At 42.6% G+C, this 26,203-nt stretch overlaps 3 protein-coding genes and 2 pseudogenes across 3 annotated transcripts; 1 reads left to right on the forward strand and 4 right to left on the reverse strand.

Moving 5' to 3' along the window:
• Nucleotides 1-661: 661 nt before the first annotated feature.
• On the forward strand, nt 662-4,055 carry LOC115688351 (transcription factor bHLH104-like). Its single transcript, XM_056306052.1, has 5 exons — nt 662-755; nt 868-1,024; nt 1,313-1,390; nt 1,819-1,981; nt 3,702-4,055. The coding sequence occupies exons 1-5, from the start codon at nt 662-664 to the stop codon at nt 3,951-3,953; spliced, it is 744 nt and encodes a 247-aa protein (XP_056162027.1). The 3' UTR covers nt 3,954-4,055.
• Nucleotides 4,056-4,371: 316 nt separating this feature from the next.
• LOC115688349 (1-aminocyclopropane-1-carboxylate oxidase homolog 12-like) lies at nt 4,372-6,605 on the reverse strand (annotated as a pseudogene).
• A 7,987-nt stretch (nt 6,606-14,592) lies between these two features.
• LOC115688371 (1-aminocyclopropane-1-carboxylate oxidase homolog 12-like) lies at nt 14,593-16,181 on the reverse strand. The gene is made up of 3 exons (XM_030614170.1): nt 15,670-16,181; nt 15,079-15,400; nt 14,593-14,838 (listed from the first exon to the last, which is right to left on the reverse strand). The coding sequence occupies exons 1-3, from the start codon at nt 16,179-16,181 to the stop codon at nt 14,593-14,595; spliced, it is 1,080 nt and encodes a 359-aa protein (XP_030470030.1).
• Nucleotides 16,182-19,458: 3,277 nt separating this feature from the next.
• Nucleotides 19,459-21,624, reverse strand: LOC115688370 (1-aminocyclopropane-1-carboxylate oxidase homolog 9-like; annotated as a pseudogene).
• A 629-nt stretch (nt 21,625-22,253) lies between these two features.
• Nucleotides 22,254-24,453, reverse strand: LOC115688369 (1-aminocyclopropane-1-carboxylate oxidase homolog 1-like). The gene is made up of 4 exons (XM_030614169.2): nt 23,999-24,453; nt 23,214-23,452; nt 22,790-23,111; nt 22,254-22,711 (listed from the first exon to the last, which is right to left on the reverse strand). The coding sequence occupies exons 1-4, from the start codon at nt 24,311-24,313 to the stop codon at nt 22,460-22,462; spliced, it is 1,128 nt and encodes a 375-aa protein (XP_030470029.1). The 5' UTR covers nt 24,314-24,453; the 3' UTR covers nt 22,254-22,459.
• Between the last annotated feature and the right edge of the window lie 1,750 nt (nt 24,454-26,203).

Genomic DNA, 26,203 nt, shown 5'->3' on the forward strand with positions numbered 1-26,203 from the left:
TGAAAAATCACGAGACTTTTTTTTTTAAAAAATAAAATTATTTAAAAGTTAGAAAAAACGGACCCTCAAAACCAGAGATCCGTTGAAAAACTTTTTCTGATATTAAGTTGACCCATTGTGATAGAAAATCCAACAAAGTGACAGACTGGATAGCTAAGGCTCGAAGAAAAAATTCCTTGCCACAGAATTGTACCCTCTACCCCCCTCCCGATCTATGGAGTCTACTTTGCGTTGATGCTTTATTGGTGTACTCGCAAATTAAGACTTGAGAAATGAATGAATACCGTCATCCTAAACAAAAAAAAAAAAGCAAAAAAAAAAACAGAAAGGGAAATCCGAAATCGTCACCCCGCGATGGCTTCTTCCAAAACCGCCCCCCCGCCCCCGGCCCACGACATGCTCGTCGGCTCACCATCCCGGAGCCGCCACGTGGCGAGACGACCTCACCCCAGTCAACTCCACGTGGCGCCGCCGCGCTGGTCCTTCGCGAAAAGGAAAAGGCCAAAAATATCTATTTTTTTTCCTGGGGACAAATTTAAAATATATATTTTTTTTTTAATGACGCGACGGAAGGAAAGTGAAATAAAGAAGACAGGAAAAAAACAAGAGGAATTGGCGGACTGCGTGGTCAATCATTGTGCGGCGAAAACCGATTCGACGGATGGATTCGACGGATCTCGAGCTCGGGCTCGGCGACGATCCCAGCTGCTGGGACTTCCTCGACTGCTCCTCCCTCTTCGGCGGCGGCGGCGTCGGCGGCTCCCCCTCCTCCCCCTCCGCCGCTCCCCCTCTGCCGCCGCCGCCGCCGCTCTGGCCTCCCCACGACTCCGGGTACGGCGTCCCACGCTCCCTCCCCGCCTCTCTTAGGGTTCCGAACTTCTCCCCTTCTCGCTTTGACAGCTTTTTCGATTGATTTCGCCCGTCTTGCCATTCCTGGTTGTAGCGCCGCCGCCGCCGCCGCTGCGGGGGGCGTCGATTTCCCGGCGGGGGACGAGCTCGGCGGGACGCAATGTCCCCGGAAGAGGTAATTCCGTCTCTCCCTGCGAGTGTTGTTTCGCTGTGTTTGTCGAGTGATTGCTGCAGCAGCTCGTCGGTGTTGATGGTGGGTACGGGGTGAAAACTGCTGCATTGGATTGGGACCCGTGTTTTCTCGGCTTTTGCTTCGAGTGCCTGACGGAAATTAGCCCCTCTCCTCTTTTTCTTCTTTTCCCCCTCTCTCTTCCACTCTTGGGGTGGTTTTGTTGATTACTATGGTAGTTTTCGTCTTCCCAGCTGTGTTTACCGTAACTGTTTGCCTCTGTCTGATCCGCAGGGGACGCGGTGACGCGTGCAGCCAGCCGCGCACGAAAGCTTGCCGCGAGAAATTGCGGAGGGAGAGACTGAACGACAGGTTTCGCTTCGAATTGTTGTGTGCGATTGCCTGTAATAAATTTTTTTTATTTTTTATAATGTACTTCTCCGGAAAGCTATGTCTTCTGCTACTTCTACGTATTGGCGTTCGTGTTTATGTGCAATGATGGACTTTCTCCGAGTTCTCGCTGATGGCCGAGCCATTTTGAATCTCGACTTTCGTGTATGGATTGCGTGGTATGTGTCGATAGTCAAGAGAATTCCGAATGGTTTTAGTGTTGGATATGTATGTGTCTATTAGGGGAATTCAATTAGGAATTTGGTTTTTTTATTCATGTTTCATGCCGGATAGCAGCAATGATTTGACCACTGTGTACAATGTGCCTTTTAGGGTCATATTGCATCTCCCTCTCTTCTTCCAAGTATTTTATGTGGTTGATTCCAAGATATGGTGGCAATGGTGTGCAGATTTCTAGACTTGAGCTCTATCTTGGAACCTGGAAGATCAGTCAAAACTGAAAAACCGGCCATACTTGATGATGCTATTAGAGTTTTGACCCAGCTTAGAGCTGAGTCTGAGGAGCTCAAAGAAACAAATGAAAAGCTGCAAGAAGAGATAAAATGCCTGAAGGTTGGTCTGAAAATTTCTGGAAGGGTCACCTTTTTTTATTTAACATGGAACGGCGATGATATAACCTTGATCAGTGTCTCTTCTGTTTCTCTTAATGTTTTTGTTAATCCATGCTTGTCTTCCCTGGTAATGCTTATCAATGTGATCTGCATGTAAAAATGGCAAACGTCTACTTTTGTGTTTCCTTTTGGTATTTGCTGTTCTATCATTGCTGACCTAAATATTTATTGTCAAATGAGCTAGAAATTTCTCATGGGGTTAGGTTTGCTAAAATACTGAGACAAAACTATCTATGAGCCCTGTCAAATAACATAGTTGAAGAAGTCAGCTAAGATGCTATGGTACTGGAAGAAATTAGCGTGTTTTTTTTTTCTTTTAATATTAATCAAAAGATTTTGTGAGGAGAGAGCACAGTCAAGTTGCTTATGACATTTCATGCTCACTGTCGGCTAGAGCTACAGATGCTCTAAGATTTTAGAGGTTGGAAATTTAGTGCCTAGTCCCCTGAAGTTTTAATACTAATCAAAAGTTAATGTTACTTTGTGAGGAGATAGCAAGGTCAAATTGCATATGATGTTTTACGATCACTGTTGGCTAGAGCAACAGATGTCTAATGTTACTTTGTGAGCAGATAGCATGGTCAAATTGCATATGATGTTTTACGATCACTGTTGGCTAGAGCGACATATGTGATCAATTTTTATGTTCAAAAGTTTGGGCCATACTAGTGCTGGGAACCCTAGAGTTTAGTTTTAGTGAATATAAAGTACTCCACTCGCTTTACCAAAAAAAAAAAAAGAAGTACTCCACTCTGTTTTGTATGAGACTAGCTTCTTTCTGCTCTTTTCTCCTTTTTCCCTGTCAATTTACTGATGATGAGGGAAAGACTCAAAGGAGTTCGCATAAAATTAGTCAAAAAGCATGCAGGTCAGCTTGTTTGTTAATTTATTTATCAGAGATTCTATAGGATTCTGCAAACCCAGAACAATTGGATGGTTCAGCTAACTACTTCTGATTGGATTGAGTTTGGGCTGAACTGTGATATATTTTCTAATATTATTTCCAGCTCATACGAAGCCGTTATGGCCGCTATGGCAATTTTCTTGCAGAAAATGCAATGGCAAGATTTCTAACTGATATATGATGGAATACAGTTAGCTAAGCGACACAAATCCTCCAAGTTGTCACTTGTAACTCTGATTCACAAAACCTTAAGAACCTCAAGGCAAAGCTTATTTAATGAGGCACTAATTTCACTTGCATTATCTTTTGTGGGTTGTTTGCCTTTAAACTTAAACAAGTCTTTGAATTGAAACTACGACGCTAAGTGATTCACCTTTCACATGAACAGCCTCATCTCTAGGAACTTTTGAAGGTGGGGCTTTAACATACGTTAAAACGGTCAATGAAGACATCTCTCCTATATGCAGAAAAAAAGTTGAGGAATAGAAAGTAGAATAAATTACAACTGGGTCTTGTTGACAACTACTCCTAACTGCTTGGAGGCCTGCACTTAGAAGTTCTTTAAGTATTTTCAATCCTGGCCTAGGTCGAAACTCTAAGCACACGTGGCAGAGCGATCGGTGTTTTTCAATAGTCATGAATTTTATGTGGTATCAATGAGAATCTCATCAAGTGTACTTCTTCCTCAAGAACTGAAAAGTTAAAAGGTCGAATTTGTGCTGACTGGCCTTTGATATTTTGTTCTCCTTTATAACAGGCCGAGAAAAATGAGCTTCGAGAAGAGAAACTTTCATTGAAGGCTGATAAAGAAAGGATGGAACAGCATTTGAAGGCCATGACTGTCCCACCTGCCGGGTTTGTGCCACCTCATCCGGCTGCAGCATATCATGCTGGGGCGAATAAGATGCCCGTATTCCCCAGCTACGGATTCATTCCAATGTGGCAATACATGCCCCCTTCTGCCCGCGATACGTCATCCGATCATGAGCTGAGGCCTCCCGCTGCTTAGTTAAGGTCGTCGGTTGTTGCGCTGTTTCTTCGCCGTACAATAAACTCGTGGTTCCCATCGTATTCTGTCATGTATATATTGCTCAAGTTTTCATGTGCCCCATTTTTGGTAGTTGTGAGGCATCCATTTGTTCAAAGGACATCTAATGGATTTGTCCACCCCTTTTCTGTTTTCCTGTCATTCATTGCATGGACAATTGATTCATCCTTCTCAGAAATGAAGACTCTTTTGCTTGCAAATTATCGTTGTCTGAACTGCCTTTAACCGAAATACCATGATGGGATGGCTCTTCAATACTATTGAAACACGATTTATTCACACTTTCAACAGGGCGTGTATGACATATCGTTTATCATCGCAAGGCTCTCAAGGATGTGTTAAAAGAAAGAGTATGGAATTCTGAAGTTTTCCTCGCAATGTATTACTATCTTGACATTTAATAGTAAAAACATAGGACGAAATAACCTCGTAATTCACAAAAGCTATAACATTCAATTCAATACACTCCAGCGACCATCCTCAACTTAAGTTTCACGTTACAATCAAGCAACCTTATCAGAGTTTCTCTTGCTCCTTGGACTTATTTAGGAAATCTTCTTCTGCTGAAACAGGGAAAAATATTCACTTGGTCGGGAGTCTCCGTACAAGGGAGGGTTTTCTTTGGATACGAGCTCTTTGATTGGGCCGAAGACCTTCTCCGATGGGCCTGATCCTGTGGTGATGAAGAGGGCTGCTGAAACTCTCGGGCCCACTCAACTCGCTTGCACCCGATGCTCTACGCTCCTGAATTTGTTGTTCGATATGATCTGCATTTTTTCGGTAGGTCAGAAGATACATGCATCTGTGTCTTGTTGTTGACACATAAATTTTGATTACTCGTTTCGGGGAGGTCGCGACACTTGTTTACTTGTAGATTTCGAGTTAACAAAAGAAAAGCGTCATTTACTTTGATGATGTTCGTACCAATATTTACTCGACGCTGCAACATCAAAATATCAAATACTAGATTTTTTTTTTTGGGTCCAAATATCAAAGCCTAGATTGGTTATGGAATTATTTCCCAATTTCAATGAGCCACTTATCTGACCAAGAGCTCAATCTTCTTTAAGGAAGATGCAAAACTCAAAACGCATAATGAACCCGCATGACTTGCTTCTAGGGTATCATGATCTTATATTCATGTTAAAGTTCAAGATGTTGGTTGATTTTTTAACACAATATCGGACTTAAGTTTTCATGTCACATTTGACATTTCATTAGTCGCGTGGATTATTCCATATTCTTTAACTTCACACATGTTTTTACTTCACATAAGCTTGTTTATGGGGATCATCCCAACAAAGTACCCTTTTCTAATAACGAGGAAGTAGGCTTTTAATAGGTAAACTTTGAGCTCATAAAGTACCCTCGCTAACTTCACGAATTAGGTAAGACATGAGTCAAAACCCATATAAACCTCCACATTTGCCCTTGACAGTATGAGTAATCAAATCTGTACCATGCAAGTAATCCACACACGAGTTGATGTCTCAACCGCTAAGCCAACCTCATAGTTTTTGGGTTGGATTATCTAACATGGACAAAACAAAAAAAGTTCAAGAAAAGTTGTGTAATGATCATGCCTAACCTGTAGAAAGTCCCCAATGTTGACCACAAAGCTCGCAGGGACAGGCTTGACATCAACCCAGTGATCTTGATGTAGGACTTGGAGGCCACCGACTTGGTCCTGCAAGAGCACAGTCAAGAAAAAGGGGTCTCTGTGCTGTGTTGATCCCCAAGTCAGATCTGGCTCTGGACATGGTGGATGATAATGGCACACCAGGTCGTGTTTCTTGCCACACTCCATCTCTATCAAGTGCCGTGGCTTGAGCCCTAGAGCTTCAGACAGCAACTCCAAGAGCAAATCTCCAAGCTCTCTCATCTGCTTCCTGTACTCCCATATTGCCTCCCTGTTCGAGCATCGGATCGAATTAAGCACGTCGCGACTTCTTTCGGTTCAAACGAGTTCGAATAAAGGCCCAGGCAATTAATATTAGTAACTGCAAAGTGACAATTGTTTTTGTTGCGAAACGATACTAGGGATTTCCTTGTAGCGACGAAAAGCACTACCTGAGCTGATAGTTCAATTAATTTGCAATACCTGCAAGCGGCTGGGAGCTCGAGCGGGTCGGACATATGCGACATCACGGCAAAGCTGTCCCTCCAGCTCAAGCTCCGCGCGTGGTAGAAGCTGTAGTTGGAGTAGTATATCAGGTTTCTCGTTGTCTCTCGTGAGTAGAGCCGCTTCTTCTCCTCGGGGTCGCCCTCATGGAACTCACGGATCGCCTCCAGCATGTCCTCCATCAGACCAAGCGGGACCCCGTGGTTGACCAGCCGGAAGAACCCCCACTCGCTCAACGCGGCCTTGACTTCATTGACGATCGCTTTGCGCCCCTCGGGCGATTGGATTTGGCTAAGGTCGATGACCGGAAGATGGACGTCGCTTAAAGAGAGATTGATCTTGTCATCGGCGAGCTCATCGGCTGGTCTGATGAAGATGTTCGGTATCTTTGTTATCCCCGCTTCGACGAGGCCCTTGATGCCGGTTTTCGTGTTGTCGAAGTCCTTCAGCTCCTTCATTCGATCGAACTCATTAGCATCTAGGATGCGCATTGTGGTGTTTCAGGAAGAGCGTTGACAAGCAACCGTGCTGCCGTTTTATAAAGAGCAAATTATCTCTTTCACAAGGCAAGAGGATTAGGGAAAATATGTTAAATAACGTGCAACTTTACCTTGAGTTGACAAGCTGTATACACTATGGAAATATCCCAATAATCTTATTTTCTAGACACGTGATTTTTTTTTTCCAATAGTTTAAACTATAAGGAAATGAGCCAATAATGTAGATGGTACTACGTCACGTTACAAAAAAAATAGGGTAAATGCATGACTTGTAATGATATGATCTTGTGTGGCTGATAAAGTCAAACGAGATAAATTATCAATTCCTAGAAGATAGCAAAACATCAATTAACATATCAAATGATATCTGTAAGGTCATGCAATTCGGTGTAGAGGAAAGGGAAAGGAAATCTTCAACAATGGGCTGAGCTGGAATGGTCAAGACAAGCGTTACAGAAAGCTCAACCCCCATGTGGAGCGCATACCTTGTCTAACCAAAGGAACACGACAATGAGATGGAATCGTGTGCTTGAAGTAAGTTTAAACTGTTAAGAAACGGGTTAAAAATGTGGTGTATATATCGCATCTACTTGGTATTAGAAAGACGGTACCGATGTTCGAATGAGGGTAATCCGCATATGAGATTATTTGCACTTCATGGTCGGATGGATCGAATCTATAACGCGCACTTAATCCACCCGTAGAAGTCTGGGTTCTCGGCAGAACAACGTTGAATTCATTTCGGAGTTATTAGCGCTCACTCATTTAGTATCGCCGCCTACATGATCTCTCTTTGACGAGTTTAAAGAGTGAATTTTGCCTAATCAAATCTACGAAAAGATTATTAATCATGGGTGAAGCACTGGTCCCAACTTGGTGGTGTACAATGTGCACATCAATAGGAGAAGACTTAAAAAAATTTCCTAAAATGGATACGCCTCGTGTCATGCCAAGATCTTGTCGACTCCTAAACCTGATCCTCCTCGTGGCTCACGATTTTGTCGGTCTGTGTTAATCATTTTTATACTTTGTATACAAGGCAAGTTCACCAATCGATTCGTCTTACTATAATTTTATTCCCTTCTTTTTTCGTTGCACGGTGCCATTGTGTTATACAATATTAGGAAAGTTTTTCTTACGCCTAGGCCCATCAAACGTCAAACGGGTGGATTGGATTGAGTTTGAGTCAAATTGACCATTTTAACTTGTTTTGACTCATTTTCATTAATGCAAATTTAGAGAGATAGAGAGAGAGAGAGTAAGGAAGATGAGTGATAATGTTTAACTGAGGTGAGAGTGCGAATTGAGCGAGCGTGAGATCAAGTGAGAGTAATAAAGAGAAAGAGAGAAGTTGAGAGTTTGGAAAAGGGCCATAGGATGGCGGCCTTAGCTAGCGAGGGCCAGTGACCCGATCCAAGTTCACGACGAATTGATGTAGTTAGTTGAATAAAATAAACGTCCTATCAGACCCACGAAACCGAAGACGAAAAAAGAAACTCAAAGCATCAACTCTCGAAAAACTTACCAGCTACATATAATATTAGATTAACTTCCATTTTTCAAACGGGTGTCAATACACGACAAATATAGAACCCCGACTTCAACCAACATTTTTCCTAATTTCCTTAAAAACCGGTAGTTCAGATCTCAATTCTACTCCAAATCTTTTTTTGCCTCGTAAAAGTCACAAACTTTCACTTCCTATCCAAATCTGTCCCATTAACTCTTTGTAGATGGGAAAAAGTGTCAAAAAAGCCCTAAATCTTTTGCATTTGTGCCAATTTAGTCCTAAATCTTTTTTTATGCTAATTCAGTCTTAAACCTTTTGCATTGATGCCAATTCAGTCCTAAACTTTTTTGTCTTTGAAATTGACCGGATTTTGCTGACGTGAACACCGGCCAGTCACCGGCACTGACGTGAACAATTTTTAATAATATTTTAATATTTTTTGAATTTTAATTTATTCTTTTATTCTTTTCTTTTCTATTTTTTTTCCCTCCCTCCTTCCTCCAGCCAATCGCCGGCCACTGGCGAAGCTCGACCTTGCCAAATCTGACAAGATCGGGCCTCGCCCAGCCACCGGTGAGGCTCGAGCCCTCGCCGGATACCGCAACGAAGGCCTCTGGCAAGGGGTCGAGCCTCACCGGAGGCTGGGCAAGGCCCGACCTCACCGGATCTGGCAAGGTTGAGCCTCGCCTCTGCTGGGCGAGGCACGACCTCGCCAGATCTAGTGAGGTCCAGCCTCACCCAGCCATGGTGAGGTTCACCTTCACCGTCGCTAGCGAGGGCGAGCCTCGCCAGGGGCCGAAGAGGTCCTAGTGAGGCTCGCCTTCGCTGTCGCTTGCGAGGGTGAGCCTCGCCGGCCTCTGGCCGGTCGCCGGTTCGGCGACCAGCTAGAGGAAGGAGGGAGGGAGGGAGAGAGGGAAAAAAAAAAGAAAATAAATAAATAAAAATTCAAAAAATATTAAAATATTATTAAAAATTGTCCACGTCAGTGCCGGTGATCGGCCGATATCCACGTCAGCAAAATCCAGCCAAAATTGGGGCTTAAACATGTCAAATTGTGTTACACATCAGCAAAAACCTGTTAATTGTGTTACATGTCGAATTCCACGTCATTTTCATTTCCTAAACCCAAGAAACTTTTGAGGGTGGGGCTTAAACATGCATTGAACGGTCATCAAAGGTATGCTCCATCCAGAAAAATAGTTAAGGAATAGAAAGCAGAATAAATTACAACCGAGTCTTGTTGACAACTACTCCTGACTGCTTGGAGGCCTGCACTTAGAAGTTCAAGTTTTTCCAGTCCTGACATAAGTTGAAACTTGAGCTCATGCAGCAAGCAGCATAGCAATTTGCGATTTTGAATACTGGTGAATATAATATGGCCTCAATGAGAATCTCATCGACTGTATTTCTACTACGAGATCTGAAACTTGTGCTGGCTGGCCTCTACTACTTTGTTCTCCTTCATAACAGGCCGAGAGAAATGAGCTTCGAGCAGAGAAACTTTCGTTGAAGGCTGATAAAGAAAGGGTGGAGCAGCAGGTGAAAGCCATGACTGTACCACCTGCTGGGTTTGGGCGACCTCATCCGGCCGCAGCATATCATGCTGGGGTGAATGAGCTGCCCAAATCACTTTATTCACATTAAATAGGAAGGAAATAGGACATAATAACCTCATAATACACAAAAGCTATAAGAATCAATACATTCAAGTAACCATCCTCATAATCTACTAAACTTTAACGTTGCACTGAAGCAACCTTATTAGAACTTGACCCCTGCACTCTTTATATATGTGTGTTTATTTATTTGGAGACTTAATTTCTCAAAGTCTTCTACTCTTGGTCTTGCCTTCTTGGACTTGTTTAAGAAATCTTCTTCTGCTGGTACAAGGAAGCATATTCTTTTTTTTTTTGTCAGAAAAGGAATCGACTTTCATTACTGGAGATAAGTACGTGGATACACTTCATTTGCTTCAGAACAAAGAAGCTCTAAGAGGGGTGAAGGGGGGTTCAAAAGCCAATTTCGTGGTAATCTATCCGAAGATCAAGAAAATAGCCCTTTCTGGAAGATTTTTTATGGGAGAAAGGATAAAGCTAGCAGTGAAGAAGAAGAGGCCCCAGGTACTCTGGCAAACCCAGGACAGATGGTGCTATATGAACCAGGGACCTCCAGCCAACCGAAGCAACCAAATAGCATCAAGGTGAGGAAGGGAAAGGAGGCACTTACTGGAGATTACAATTTTGAAGTGCAGGACAGCCAAATGACTGAAGTAATCGCACCTTCTGTCACGAATCTTGCACAAACAGAGGCAATTAAGACCATAGTCCCAGTCTATAAGAAGAAAAAGCTTTGTGAAAAGAAAAGTCCAGTTGGCAAGAAAGCGAGGAGGTACAAACCCTACAATACTCAACAATCTAACATGTCGGTACTTGACGAAACCCAGTTACTTGATACCCCTGTCCAATTGGCATCAGGGAATGAACAATGGGCTCTGGTGGCTAGCACAAACAAGCCACCGGGTTACACATGAAACTTCTGTGTTGGAATTGTCAGGGGTTGGGCACACCCTTGACAATTCAAGCCATCCAAGCCCTAGTGGCTGAGGAGAGGCCCAGTTTGCTGTTCTTAATGGAAACAAAAAACCAAGAAGAAGTGGTATTTCATTTAAAGCAACGTTTACAGTATCAGAACTTTTTTGTGGTGAATCCAGTAGGGATCGCAGGGGGGTTGGCACTCATTTGGGACGATAGAATATCGATTAAAGTGGAGTCTCACTCTCCACATTTTGTGGATGTGGTTGGGGAGCTGATAGCAAGTAGGCGAAGAATGCGTATCACCTTTGTTTATGCACCAAATGACTTTCAAGCAAGACTTCACCTTTGGGGAGAATTGTACCAGATAAGTTACTCCAACAACCTTCCATGGGTTTGTGCTGGGGATTTCAATGAAGTTCTTTACCTATGGGAAATAGTTGGAAAGCGGATGGCGGAGAATTACAGAATGAAGGCTTTTCAGGATTTCTTAGATTCTTGCTGCCTCATGGACCTAGAGAGCAAAGGGTGTGCATATACATGGGCTAACAATAGGGAAGGGGATGCATATGTGAAGGAAAGACTAGATCGAGCGGTATGTTCTATGGAGTGGAGAGTCACTTTCCCGGAAGCAGAGGTTTATGCATTACCGGCTATTGGGTCCGACCATAGCCCGCTATTAATTTCTCTATCCCCGGGACACGCAAAAAGGAGAAAGGAATTTAAGTTTGAAGCTTTCTGGCTGGAAGAGTTTGAATGTGGGGAAATAGTAAGGGATGCTTGGCTGAATGCAGAAGATACAAACCAGAATTTGTTGACAAAGATACAAAAAGTTTCTGGTGAACTAGAAGCCTGGAGTAAAAGCAAGTTCACAAATGCTCATAAACGAATCAAGAGCCTGAAGAAGGAAATCCAGCAACTTACAAACCATTCAAGTGGAGGACAAGCTCGACAAAGAGTTCAATCGCTGACGGAAGAAATCGAAAAATTGTGGAGGCAGGAAGAAATGTACTGGGGATTAAGATTGAGAATAAAATGGTTAAAGTGGGGAGACAAAAATACAAGGTATTTTCATGCTACCACCATACAAAGACGGCAGAGAAACAGAATTACAATGCTGAAATCTGAAAATGAGGAATGGATACGAGATGTTGATCAATTAAAGCAATCATCGGAGAATTTCTTTAAGAACCTTTATACTTCAGAGGGCTCTCGCAATTTTCAACCAGTGTTAGAAAATTGTCACAACTTGGTTGGAGAAGAAATAAACTGCTGTCTAACAACTGAAGTGACACTAGAGGAAGTAAAGGCAGCAGTTTTCCAGTTGGGATCCACTAAGGCACCAGGGCCGGATGGACTAAATAGGCAATTCTATCAACACTTTTGGGAAGAGGTTCAGCATGATGTATTCAAGGAGGTGCAAAATTTCTTTACGTCCGGAATGTTAAATCCAATTTTAAACAAGACTCATATTGTCCTTATTCCCAAAGTACCTAACCCGGAGACACCGGAACAGTATCGTCCCATAAGTTTGTGCAATTTTATTTATAAAATCATCTCAAAAGTCCTGGCTAACAGACTAAAGCCTTGGCTACCAGATTTGATATGCGAAGAGCAAAGTGCTTTTGTTAGTGGACGACAAATCCAAGACAATATTCTAATTGTCCAAGAGGTGCTTCATCAACTAAGGGTGAGAAAGAGAAAGAGAAAGTTCCAGGCGGTGCTGAAACTAGATATGAAAAAAGTTTACGATCGAATAGAGTGGGATTTCCTGGAAGCTTGCTTGCTGAAATTTGGATTTTGCACAAAATGGGTAAACTGGATAATGCAATGTGTTTCTACGGTGACTTTCAGTGTTAAATTAAATAGAGAGCCATTGCCCTACTTTCAACCTTTGAGGGGTATCCGACAAGGTGATCTGTTATCCCCCTATCTGTTTATATTGGTTGCCAATGTACTGTCTGTGCTGATGAACAAAGCCGTGGGGGATGAACACATCAAAGGAATTCGTTTCAACAACTGCCCCACTTTATCCCACTTGTTATTCGCAGATGACTCAATATTCTTTCTAGATGGAACAATCACTGAATGCCAAAATATTGCTTCAGTTCTGAACCAATACTGTTTTGCTTCAGGCCAAGCAATCAATTTAAACAAGTCGGGAATCTTTTTCAGTAAGGAGTGCCCACAGAATTTAAGAAGAAATATGGTAGAACAACTGAGAGTCTCTGAGATAGACAAAATGGGCAAATATTTAGGCATTCCATCTGATTGGGGGGAATCGAAAAAACAGATGTTTGCTTGGATTACCGCGAGAGTAAACAAGAAGCTTGAAGGTTGGAAGGAAAATCTGATATCGAAAGCGGGCAAGGAAGTCCTCATTAAATCAGTAGTACAAGCACTACCTCAGTATGCGATGTTCATTTTCAAAATTCCAGTCTCCATTTGCCGAGCCATCGAGAAAAAGATAGCTGCGTTTTGATGGAAAAACAACATAAAGCAAACGGGTTTGCATTGGAAAAGGTAGGAAACCTTGAAGCATAGAAAGGATGCCGGAGGCCTCGGGTTTCGAGATCTGTTGACTTTCAACAAGGCTATGTTGGGAAAACAAGCGTGGCGGATATCACAAGATCCTTCATCTTTGTGGAGTCGTTTTCTAAAAGGAATATATTTCCCAAGGGAGAATTTTTGGTGCGCTAGGAAAGGAAGTAGACCTTCTTGGGGATGGCAAAGCCTTGTTATTGGAAGAGATGCCATACAACCATCGATCAGATGGGTAGTCGGTAATGGGGAAAAGATTAATATTAGAGAAGACAGATGGCTTAAACGAGGTTTGATTGGAGGACCCTCGAACATAAACGACCCTAGATTGGTGTCAGATCTAATTATAAAAGAAGAGGAATGCTGGAATGAGCAACTAGTAAAGGAACTTTTTGATCCAGATAGCAGCAATGAAATCTTAGCTACTGCCTTGGGGAGCCAGGAAATGGAAGATAGAATAGCGTGGACACATTCAAAATCAGGATGTTTTACGGTAAAGAGTGCATATAACAGTAGCAGAGAGGAAACAACCAACCAAGCTTCAGAAAAGGCATATTCCTCTTATCAAATCCCCAAATCACTGTGGATGAAGATAAGGCAATCCCACACATACACCAAAATAAAAAAAATTTCTATGGAGCGCTTGCCAAAATGCTCTTACTACCAAGGATAACCTTTTCAGAAGGAAGATCTTACCACACCCCCTCTGTAGTCTCTGTAATCAATGCCCTGAAACGGTAGAACACGCTCTCCTTCTTTGTCCATGGACGAGGAAAATTTGGAAAAATACAGCTCTGAACATCAATGTCTCCGCTCAAGGTTTGACGCGATTCGAAGTGTGGTTAGCTGACTTTAAACATACCTCGGTAACTTTTGAGCTTCTAACGTTTGTTCTTTGGCAAATTTGGAAAACTCGAAACCACTGCTTTTTCGAGGGCAAAAGCCAAACCCGGAGGAAGTAATGGTGAAGCAACCGTAATGAAACGAAATCATGATCGGTGGCTCCCGGGAAGAAGAAAACTACAACAAGAAGCAAGCTTCCGCCTCCACGAATGGCGGCCACCGTAACCGGAAGAACTAAAAATTAATATCGATGGAGCCTACTTGCCTGGAACAAATGAAGGTGCGGTGACCAGGTGTCTCTTGTGATAACTCTGGGAAACTAATTGATGGCTTCGCGAGATCTATTAGGGCGTCTTCAGTAGCTCAGGCAGAGGCGCAAGCCATGGTGGAAACTCTCATTTATTTTTCCACACGAATTGAAGTCTCACTTACAGTGGAGTCAGACCATTTTGATCTGATAAGCGCACTTACTGGCGGAGCGCAAATCGGCTGGGAAGTACAAGGCCTTATCAAAAAAGCCCATTCGCTCCTCAAGCCTTTCAAGGATTTAAAGTTAGCCCATGTTAATAGAGAGTCCAACAGAGTTGCTGATTGGGTAGTTCAAGGAAGCATATTCACTTGGTCGAAAATCTCTGTATAAAGGAGGGCTTTCTTCAGACACGAGCTCATTGATTGGGCCGAAGACCTTCTCCAATGGGCCCGATCCTGCAGTGATGAAGCAGGCCACTGAAACTCTCGGGCCCACTCGACTCGCTTGTACCCGGTGCTCTACGCTCCTGAATTTGTTGTTCGATATGATCTGCATTTTCAGCTAGGTCAGAAATACACGTATTTCTGCCTTGTTTACTCGTTGATTGTTAATGGGAATTATTCTGACCAAGTTTCCTTTTTCATGACGAGGAAGTACACTTTCAGTAATCTACACACACAAGTCCATACCTCAACCGCAAAGCCAATCTCAGAACTTTTTGGAGTTGGATTATCTAACAGGAGCACAATTTAAAGTTCAAGAAAAGTTGTGTGCGGATCGATTGCAAACCTGAAGAAAGTCCCCAATGTTGACCACAAAGCTCCCAGGAACAGGCTTGACATCAAGCCAGTGATCTTGGTGCAAGACTTGGAGGCCACCAACTTGGTCCTGCAAGAGCACAGTCAAGAAAAAGGGGTCTCTGTGCTTTCTTGCTCCCCAAGTCAGCTCTGGCTCTGGACATGGTGGATGATAATGGCACACAAAGTTGTGTTTTTTGCCACACTCCATCTCTATCAAATGCTGTGGCTTGAGCCCTAGAGCTTCAGACAGCAACTCCAAGAGCAAATCTCCAAGCTCTCTCATATGCTTCATGTACTCCAATGTTGCCTCCCTGTTCAAGCAAACGGATCAAATTAAGCTCGTCGCAACTTCTGTCGTTTCAAACGAGTTCTAATGACAGCGCAGGTAATAGTATTAGTAATCGTGGAGCAAAAATTATTTTCGTTGCAAAAATTACGAGAGATTTCCTTGTACGGCCACCACAAGAAACCAGGGTTTAGCGATGAAGATTAAGCGATGAACCCAATTTTGGTCGTCAAAACTGCGTTTTAGCAAAGAAAATCACTACCTGAGTTGATCAGTTCAAATAATTTTCAATACCTGCAAGCGGCTGGGACCTCGAGCGGGTCGGACACCTGTGACGACATGGCGAAGGTGTCCCTCCAGCTCGCACTCCGCGAGTGGTACAAGCTGAAGTTGGAATAGTATATCACGTTCCTCGTTGTGTCTCGCGAGTAGAGCCGCTTCTTCTCCTCAAGGTTGCCCTCGTTGAACTGTCGGATCCCCTCCAGCATGTCCTCCATCAGGCCTCGAGGGACCCCGTGATTGACCAGCCAGAAGAACCCCCACTCGCTCGACATGGCCTTGACTTCGTCAACGATCGCTTTGCGCCTCTCGAGCGATTGAATTAGGCTAAGGTTGATGACCAGAAGATGGACGTCGCCTAAAGAAAAACTGATGTCGTCCTCGGCGAGCTCATCGGCTGGTCTGATGAAGATGTTCGGCATTTTCGTTATCCCAGTGTCGACGAGGCCCTTGACGCCGGTTTTCGTGTCGTCGAAGTCCTTTAGCTCCTCCATTCGATCGAACTCATTAGCATCTAGGATGCCCATTGTGGTGTTATAGGAAAGGCGGTGACAAGTGAGTGTGCTGCTGTTTTATAAAAGAGCAAATTATGATCAAAGAAGACAATGCCAAAACATCTATCCGGGAGCTTGCTTTTATAGTGAATTTCATGTTTACCAGCAATTGCGCAGCTATTCAACTCTCTTTCTTATTGCTCCGATAAATCTCTTTCGTAAGGGAAAAGATATAAAATTTTGTTAAATGATTGGGGAAAATATATTAAATGACGTGCAACTTTACCTTAAGTGGATAAATTCTATATGCTCTCGAAATATCCCACTAATTTTAATTTTTAGACACATGATCTTCTTGATAAGTTTAAACTATTAGGAAATGAGCAAAAAATGTATATGTAGCATATCACGTAAGCTTTTTCTATCGCGGAAAATAGGCTAGATGCATGGTTTATAGCAAGACGATTTTGAGTGGTTTATTAAGGCACACACGAGAATAGATTATCAATTCATAAAGATAACAAAGTAGCGAATAGTATATCAAATAATGTCTTATAAAGTCATGCAATTCGTTCTAAAGAAAACGAAAGGAAATCTCCAACAGCGGGTGAAGAATGTTGGAATTGAAATGTCTCTTCCACTGCAAAAATACGGCCGATTCTATAACAAGAAGATAATACCATTTGCAAGCTGGCAAAGCCTGAGCCGGAATCATCAAGAAAATCGGGGAAATGGCTCAACCAAGTTAGACAAACTGGAGGTGATCGGTTTCAAAATGGACAGGTTCTAGATTTGAAACTTGGAACCTGCTCTGTAGGAACCGGTTCTCAATTTTTGGAATCTGAAATCCTATATGTCTTCAGACTAACCCTAGAACCTACTATCTTTGTCTGGTTCGGTTGCACAGCCCTAAGACAAACCATTTCTCACAAAAAGTGAAACCGTTAAGAAACGGGCTAAAAATGACTCCAATCTATTGCGCACCCGAATTTAAGAGTTGATCGACATCTGTTGACTTAAGACCCTATCTTAATGTTCTACGACAATATTTACGATGGGATGAATTTGTGGAATGAGGAAACGTCCGAAACACAACCAACAAACATCACCGATGTCGTCGGCATGGATTTGGAGTCTTCAGTTGCCCTTAAATATCTCTTGAAAATTGTGTGTATATATATACGTGTGTATGTGCGTATATATCTCGTATATATATTCGAGATTCACCTCAGGTCATCCAAGAATCACGTGGACTATTACACCTAATCCTCCTTATGATTCATGACTTCGCGGGTCCATTTGCTATCTTAACATTTTATACATCTATACTGGACAAGTTCACTGATCGATTCGGCTTACCATATACAGGAAAGCTTCATTTTCTCTTCATCTTTGAATATTAACATGAAAATTTTGCATATCTTGGTTGGTATCCCCTATACCATGAAAAGATTACATTGTTGTTTCCTTTCAGGTTAAGTTGATAGAGTTAGCCCGAATGCTTGGGCAACTAATCCTCCTCATGATTCACGACATGAAATTAAACTAATAAACCTCAGCAAAAGGATTGCTAAAACATAACATATGAACAGAAGTGAGCCTTGTAAAAGGAATTAGTTGTGCAAACCTAACAGGGTCTCGAGTTCATTTTCTATAAACTCATGGATATCCAAATGAACGTTGCTTTTGTCTGGGTGCTCCACAAACGCATCTGGCCTCAATCATCTTTTGGGAATTGTAATAAAAAGAATTGTAAAAAAAAAATTATCGGTCAGATCCTGGCGGTTTGCATGGTTTGGTCTACACTTGGAACTGGGAACAGACCGATTATCACCGGTTCCAAATTTTAGGAATCGGGAACCGGATTGATTTCTACGGGAACCACCCAGAACCCGCCGGTTTGATTCAGTTCTTGGGTTGGGACCGGACCAGTGCTCACCCCTAATTGTGAGTTCAATGTTTAATCATGCTATCTTTAGGACTGATCAAAGATTGGCACAAAAAAATTATATGTGAAAAATAGATGCACGTTTAGTTTTAGGTAAAGCTTATGGGAGTCCTGTCCTAGGGCTTAATAATGTGGCGATGTATGTTCTTTGCCTGACATCGTATCGAGTTTTAAATTTTCGCACTTTACCTCTCGTCCTTTCTTTACTTTCGTTTGTTATGATGTTTCAATTATGTGGTTGCTTTACTACCTAATGTTTTTTTTTATTATGTTTTGGTCATGTGATCATTGAACGCAAAATGTGCAAATTATCCATGCATGATCATATAGTGGATGTGCCTAGGGCTTAAATTGACAAGATCCCATGATTAATGTCTTTGCAATAAAACGAGAATAGGTACTGAAAGGGTGCTAATTCGAATTAGCGTAATCAAGTTTCTGCTCCCAGAAACTCTGGTTTGTGGAAAGTGAATCATCCTCCCAAGCTTCAATTGGCTTCTAATTGATCTCAAATGGGTTAGGGGCAACTCCCAAAATGAAAAGCATGTTATTCATAATGAACCAAGTCAACCAAAGTGTTGCGGATTGGTAGAGTTTGGGAGAATCTACACCAAGTGTTAACACAACCTCGCTCAAGGCTCTAGCCACTCTCACTTGGCAAGCCGCCGTCCTAACCGTCGCCCTACACCTTTACGAAGGGAGGGTTGCGACAACGAGGGACAATTATATAAGAAGTCATAAAACTTTTTTATGATAGTACACTTGAATTCTAAAACTCTTATTCCGTTCATTTTGAATCTTAAAAACTTGCAAAGTCCATACACGAGAGTGCTTCTATTAGTTCCGTTAGATTTGAGTGGATAAAAATCTACGAGTCATTTATATTTTCCCTTCTTTTGAGAATACATGGTGCAAATTTGGTGTTTAGTGTGACGCCACATCAGAAAAAGGCCAAAAAGATATAAATTAAAAAAAAAAAGATAGAAGAGAGAAAGAGAGAGGTCGAGAATCGGGGAAAGAGGCCATAGGATGGCGGCCCTTAGCCGGCGAGGGCCGGCGACCCTCCCTGGTGTCACGGGGAGTTGATGCAGTTAGTCGAATATAAATGAAAGTCATACCGGAGCCACAAAATGGAAGGTGAAAATAGAAACTCAAGCATCAACTTTAGGAAAAATCACAAGCTACGTATAATCCGAGATAAAAGCAAATACAATAATACTAGATTAACTTCCAATTTTCAAGTTGGTTTTAATAGATGATGTATATAGAACCCCATGACACACCAACATCAACCAAATCTTATTTAATTCTCTAACAAGCACAAATTGTTAGAGCATCATTATCTGCATTTTTTCCATATATCTCAAGTCTATTGCTTCATAAATCCGGTGCCCTGTCTACTGTATCTTCAATAGTTGATCTAGGCCAGAATTTTCGAAAAGCTTCTTCCGTTGATACGAGGAGACATAGTCACTGGGCCGGAACTCTCTGTACAAAGGCGGGCTTCCTTCCGATACGAGCTCCTTGATCGGGCCGTAGACCTTCTCCGATGGGCCCATCCTTCCCGCCACGAAACAAGCGACAGAAACTCTCGGGCCCGTTGGGTTCGCCAACACCCTGTGCTCAGCGCTCTTCAATCTGCCGTTTGATATGATCTGCACATCGAGAGATCGAGAGAGAGAGATTCAGTGGGTATATCTAAATTAAATTCCTTCTGTCCACTAGAATGATGTTAGATATACTGAACTTATGTGGTTAATTGGTGTATTAAGTAGCAGAACATACTTGTATTGAATGCAGAATACGATTCACTTATTTAAAGATTCAATTGCAGTATTCCACATCTCTCAATATATCAATTTGGTACACCAGTCTTAGTACACCTAGCATCACTCATATCTACAATTAAGACTCGATTCTTAAGATGGGGGCCAGGGGGCATGATGAGGAGGTGATCAAGGGCTCAAAGGTTGCCAAATTGTTCCTCGAGTTGCCGATCCGATGCCGAGGTCAGTTTTTAATAATGATGCTAAAGACAATTCAAGAATAGGAAAGACCGAATTAAGAGGCAAAGGAATTGTGTGAACCCTCTCGCCTGAAGAAAGACCCCAACATTGACCAAAAGGTTTCCAGGAATGGGGTTGACACAAACCCAATGGTCTTGCTGCAGAACTTGGAGGCCACCAATTTGGTCTTGCAAGAGGATAGTGAAAAAAGAAGGGTCCCTGTGCTTTTTAGCTCCCAAAGTCAGCTCTGGCTCTGGGCATTCTGGATAGTAGTGGCACACAAAGTTGCATCCTTTGCCGCACTCCATCTCTATCAGGTGCTGTGATTGCCTGATTGGAGCCCTAGAGCTTCTGACAGCAATTCCAGGAGCTAATTGGCAAGCTCTCTCACTTGCTTTATGTACTCCATAGCTGCTTCTCTGCTTAATCAACCAAAACACCCTAAACTTAACTCGGAAATCAACAATCTTTTCCCGGTTTTAGTTTATTTCCCTAAAGCGACAAAGAATAATTTGGAGTAAATGTGGTACGGATATACCAGTTTGGAGTTTTCTGTGACAAAAAAATTAATTTTGGGTTAATAGGGCATGCGTGTACCAGTTTGAGATTTTTGTATGGCATTAACCTTCTAATGATAATGTATAGTTTGTCTAGAACCATGAAAATCAGAAAATTGAAAGTATTTTGACCTCATTAGAAATAGACTCACATTCAAGACAAGTAGCAACGAACAATCGGAAAACTAAATTTCCATAATGCATCAATAAATTGCTGATTCAAGAATTTATCAAGCTCAAAAGGAATGGCCATATCGGTCAATTATCTACACATAAAGAACCTATCGACCTGTTCTTTACAATATCCAATAAATAAACCAGAACCACAGTAAGGAAACAGAGGAAACTATACTAATCTCTTGGGACTTTGGATAAATTAGTCCCAAATCTTCGTGCTAGAACAGTGGCTTCAGGCAAGTGTGATCAGTTCGATTTCGCAAATGCCTACAAGCAGATGGAAGTTCAGTTGGGTCGAGATCGTTCGAGTCCCACAAAGATATAGTCAAGGTGTCTCTCCAGCTAGCGCTTGTCGAAGCATAGAGATCGAAGTTCGAGTTGAATATAACCTTCTTAGTCCTATCTCTTGAGTAGTACTGCTTCTTCACCTCGGGGTCTCCCTCGTTGAACCTCCAGATTCCGTTCAACATGCTCTCCATCAAGCTTGAGGTGATCCCGTGATTGATCAGCTGGAAGAATCCCCACTCAGCCGACGCGGAACGGATTCCCTCAACGATCTCCTTACGGCTCTCGGTTATTTTGATTTGGCCAAGATCGATGAGCGGTATTTGAGCATCGCTTAGAGTGCGGTTCAGGTCGTCTTCAGCTCTCTCATCAGTCGGCCTAACAAAGATCTTCGGGATTTTAGTGATTCCAGCGTCAAGGAGGCCCTTGATGCCGGCCTTCTTGGCGTCAAAGTCCTCTAGCTCCTTCTTTCGGTTGGACCCGCTGGAATCGAAAGTCTTCATTGTGGTTCAAAGTGGGGTTTATGACTGATACGTGTACCACTAAGAAGACAATTTGATTAGGGTTTAAGAGATGTGCATGATTTATCAGAAGGTTGTTCTTATATGCATCACTCATGCACATTTTTTTTTACTTGGTTGGCAAGCAAAGAAAACACCCGGTTTTCAAAATGCTACTGCTTAGATCCAATAACCTTCTTTCTTGAGCCCAAAGATCAAGACTATAGTGCCTTTGCTCAACTGCTGTTGAAGTTCCGCATCATTTTTTACACATTCATGTAATCTCATGCCTATCATAAGTAAAATCTCATTGAATCAGTCAAAGTAAAAAATCTTAAGTAACATATCATTGAATTGGTAGTACGTAATCTTATAACCACAGGGTCACGGTACAAACTACAAACATTTTCTGTAAACTAGAGAGATTGTGTCGGCTGCTCATTTGATCTGTGCAATTAAAGAACATCTGAAGCCTAACGTGTCGCGAGACAGCACCTGTGACATGATTATAAGGATTGACGAACAAATTGGGCTATTTTTTGTTTAATTTTAAAGTCATTTTACTATCTGAAGGGTCGGTCATGAATCGCTTAATAGTAGCTATTGATGCAGAACCAGAAACAAAAGAAGAATTGTACAGCAAATCATATGTGAAACACCAGAAATTGGAAGAGGACTATTTATTTATAACATTTGAAGCACAAGCCAAACAGAACACCGATGAACATGAAGACATAGGAGTACACTTGCTAGTACAATCACAGTTTTGATGACCCTCTGCTATATTGGATAGGGATGAAAAATCATAGGGCCCTTCACAACAAGAGTGATCCAAAGTTCAAAGCCTGAAGTGCGGGAGAGCCGAAGTGCCGTCGAGCCCTTTCATGTTGAAGTAGTATGTGTAGTCCCTCACCGTGGTTTCTCTGTACTTGGCAGGATTGTTCTCTGACAGCAATTCCTTGATGGGCCCGTAGATTTTCGATGATGGCTGCATGTATGTGGTGAAGAAGCTGGCCACCGAGATTCTCGGGCCAACCCGGCTTGCCAAGGCCCTGTGCTCGACGCTCTTGAATTGGTCGTTCGATATAAGCTGCAAAAAAAGACAGTATCAAAGAGATAGGTATGAGCTCCTTGCGCTTTTTGATGAAACAAAAGAAAGGATTTTCACCTGAAGAAGATCTCCGATATTGATCACAAGGGCTCCAGCAACTGGAGGAACATCGACCCATTGATCCTTGTAGAGGGCTTGGAGGCCACCAATTTGGTCCTGGAGGAGCGCAGTGAGAAAGTAATCATCCTGGTGCTTGCTTGTGCCCATGGTCAGGTCAGGCTCAGGGCATGGAGGGTAGTAGTTCAAGAGCATTGCAAGCCCCTCTGCACTATCTATGTCCTTGAGGTGGCTTGGCTTGAGCCCTAGGGCCTCTGATTGCAGCTCAAACAGCAAGAGCCCAACCTTGGTCACTTGCTTTTGGTACTCTAGCATGATGTCCCTGCAATGTTTCATGACCCATGATCATTGTTGATGTCAGAGAAAGACATCACATACTGTTTCTTTTACATCAAATTAGGGCTTAATTAATTCCTTCACATACCTACAAGCGGCTGGGATCTCTTCATATGAGGGAGGGCTGGGAGCAAGAAGGCAATACATGTTGTCCCTCCAGTCAGCTGCCAAGGACTGATACAGATCAAAGTTGCTATTGTGCACAACCTTCTTGATCGTATCCCTCGTGTACAAGGCCTTCTTGATCTCTCGGTCCTGGTCAAAGAACCTTATGGCCCCAGCAATCATCTCCTGCATGATCTCTTCTGGCACTCCATGGTTTATCACCTGAAGACAAGTGAACATACTTGTTAATCATACTTTATATATTAGAATGTTCGTCGCGGGGTGGAATTATTGTGAAACAGTATGAGCTCAGATCCTGCCCTTTTCTCAAAGCCAAAGCTGCTCAGCTGCTTTCACTCATAGTCGAAAGCATTTCGTAATGTTTTTCCCAAATCTCCACATTCTTTGATATCGGCATCGACATCTGAACAGTTTCTTTTTTAGAATATGTGGGAGCAGGTTATGCGAATCGAAAATCTTCATTTGCTTTCTCATTTAGAATGAATTTCCATGCCTGTAGTCATGCTTCTACTTACTAGAGTTTTTCACTGATGACACATCTTCAGTTATAAATTTGATGCAGATTGCTATAATTCAACTTAACAGATTGAACACAAACGACGACTCTGATATTTAGACAACATCGACTCGAGGCAAAACATATAGTTCTCTCTTCAGCCGTAGACAAATCTAACAGAAAATTTCCGAGTTTGGTTGTTAGTAAGTTTCGCAGGGACCAAACTGAAGCAAACAGGTATGAACCCCCACCGGAAAGAACCCCCATTCCTCCGAGGCATTTCGAACTTGATCGACAATTAGTTTACGCCGCACCAGATCATCGGCCACGCCTTCGAGGTCCACGACCGGGACCACGAGGTCTGGGCTCCCTCGACCGTATTTCCGGTCGAAGCTCTCGGGTTCGTGGATAAAGATCCGTGGCACTTTCCCGATTCCCGTGTCGACCAGGCCTTTAACCCCGGTCTTCGGCTCATCAAACGGTTTCAGCTCGCTCAAGCGGTCATAGTCCGGCTCAACTTTCGAGGGAAGTCGCCGTTCGACTTCGAGGGCAGCGTCGACAACCATCTTCCTCGCCTAATTTGGAGTTGAAATTGCGTCGGGGAAGTTAACGACAAAAGCAGCTAGATAAACTGATTAAAGAGGAGACAGAGAGAGAGGGAGAGAGACCTAAAACACAGAGAAACAAGCTCCCGGGGAAGAGTGTAAGTAAGAGAGTTTATGAATGAACTAATGAACGAGAACTGGAAACATATATAACGGTCGATCTGATGCTTCATGTGGGGCTTGAAGACAGAGGGAGAAGCAGTAGCATACTGTCTCCTTCCGATGGGGTATCTCGGACATTATAATAGCTGCAATGATTCGTCTCAGGATTTGTATTCATGCATGCACTTGAAAGGAAGATAACGTTGGAATGTATATGCCTCGAGCTGTTCTAAGGAAGATGCTACGGGTAGCAGAAGTTGTCGTTATGTCGGGGAGTGGAAAGCTAGTTCTTTTTAGCTTATAAAATGTACACGGGACAATGCAATTTTCTTTATGAATGATTGAGAGACTTTTGACGAAGTTGATCGATACGTGATACAAATTGATGATCATTGTTGGTTTCGCGAGATTTTGGACGGTGTCGGCCGAAGTTAACGGAAGTGTTATGAACAATACGTTTCGTTTTCCTTTATCTAATACCTTGTTTTGGTTATCGATCGTGAGTAAAGCTAGGGGCGTGAAAATTAAGATCCATGTTCCCGTTTATGCGATCATGTTTGGATGCACAGAATGAAGGGGGATCGGATAGTGAGATCTGAGATGGAAAAATCATGATGGGGGAGGTGGGAATGAATACGGGAATGATGAATAACCTTGGAATGGATGAGTGACGTTAATACATTCGGTAACTTTTGCATTTCGCCGAATCGTACCTCAATTTCTTAAAGTCGAGATTGCTCCAATTCCATCTTCCGAAAATCCTCCAAAAAATTTATCAAACGGTATTTACATTTGCCTAAGAAACTTTAGAGCCCAACATCCCTTGAGAATACAATTCTCAGACGGAGCCCAAACTAGCGAAGGGAACTTGGGGGTGGACCCAAACCTCAAGATCTCGACTCCAAGACTCGAGACCCTGTTCACAGGGAACTATGCCGCAGGGTCAATCAAGTCAACGCTAGGTTCACGAGTCCTCGGACCCCTACGCCCAAAGTCTAAGACCCGAGTCCCCGATGCCCAGACACGGGACCCAGCATTCCGCCCCGAGACGTTGGCCATTGAAGTGAGCACCCGGACGCCCGGCCCTGGCCATGGGACCTTGACCCTTGGGTGTTAGACTTGGGAGTTAGGTTCCTCATTTTAAATTTTCAGTAGTAAACATATGAAAATGGTTTCTAGCTCATTTGAAAAGTCCAACCAAATATCGGAAAATCCATTTTTAAAGCATATTAATTTCCACAGAGAATTTGGAGTCTAGTCTCAATTAAATCTGACTATGACCCGAGTCATGTGTACCGTGTAGTGTACGTAGGGCCTTATGAAATTGAATTGGTAAGTTAGGGCAAGAAAATGGTGTCGAGAAATCGCAGATGATTTCATCAACATGAGACGAGTGCAAATAGATATTTGCTGAAAGAATAGGATCCTTAATCTCGAACAGGACCTTTGTTCTCGACAATAGTGTAAGGCCAAGAATAAATATTCTAAAGAAGCAATTATCGAAGATGTTTATAAAAAGTTTGGAAAATTCGAATATACTAGTACAAAAGTTCTAAACATGTAAAACAAAGAGGCGGAGGTTGTCTCATTGCTCTTTGTTTCATTTTCTTTTGGTTTTCCTTTTTCTTTTTCCTTTTCTTTTACATTAAAAAAATGACACAAACGGTTCATGAATTCTGGCCGACGTGTAATATGGTTTGTGAACTTTTAATTTGTTTAATGTGGTCCCCGAACTTCAACCCAATATGC

Source organism: Syzygium oleosum, unplaced genomic scaffold, assembly GCF_021117445.2.
Source record: "Syzygium oleosum isolate NSW1041296 unplaced genomic scaffold, Sole_v2.1 Sole_v2.01, whole genome shotgun sequence".
Taxonomy (NCBI): Eukaryota; Viridiplantae; Streptophyta; class Magnoliopsida; order Myrtales; family Myrtaceae; genus Syzygium; species Syzygium oleosum.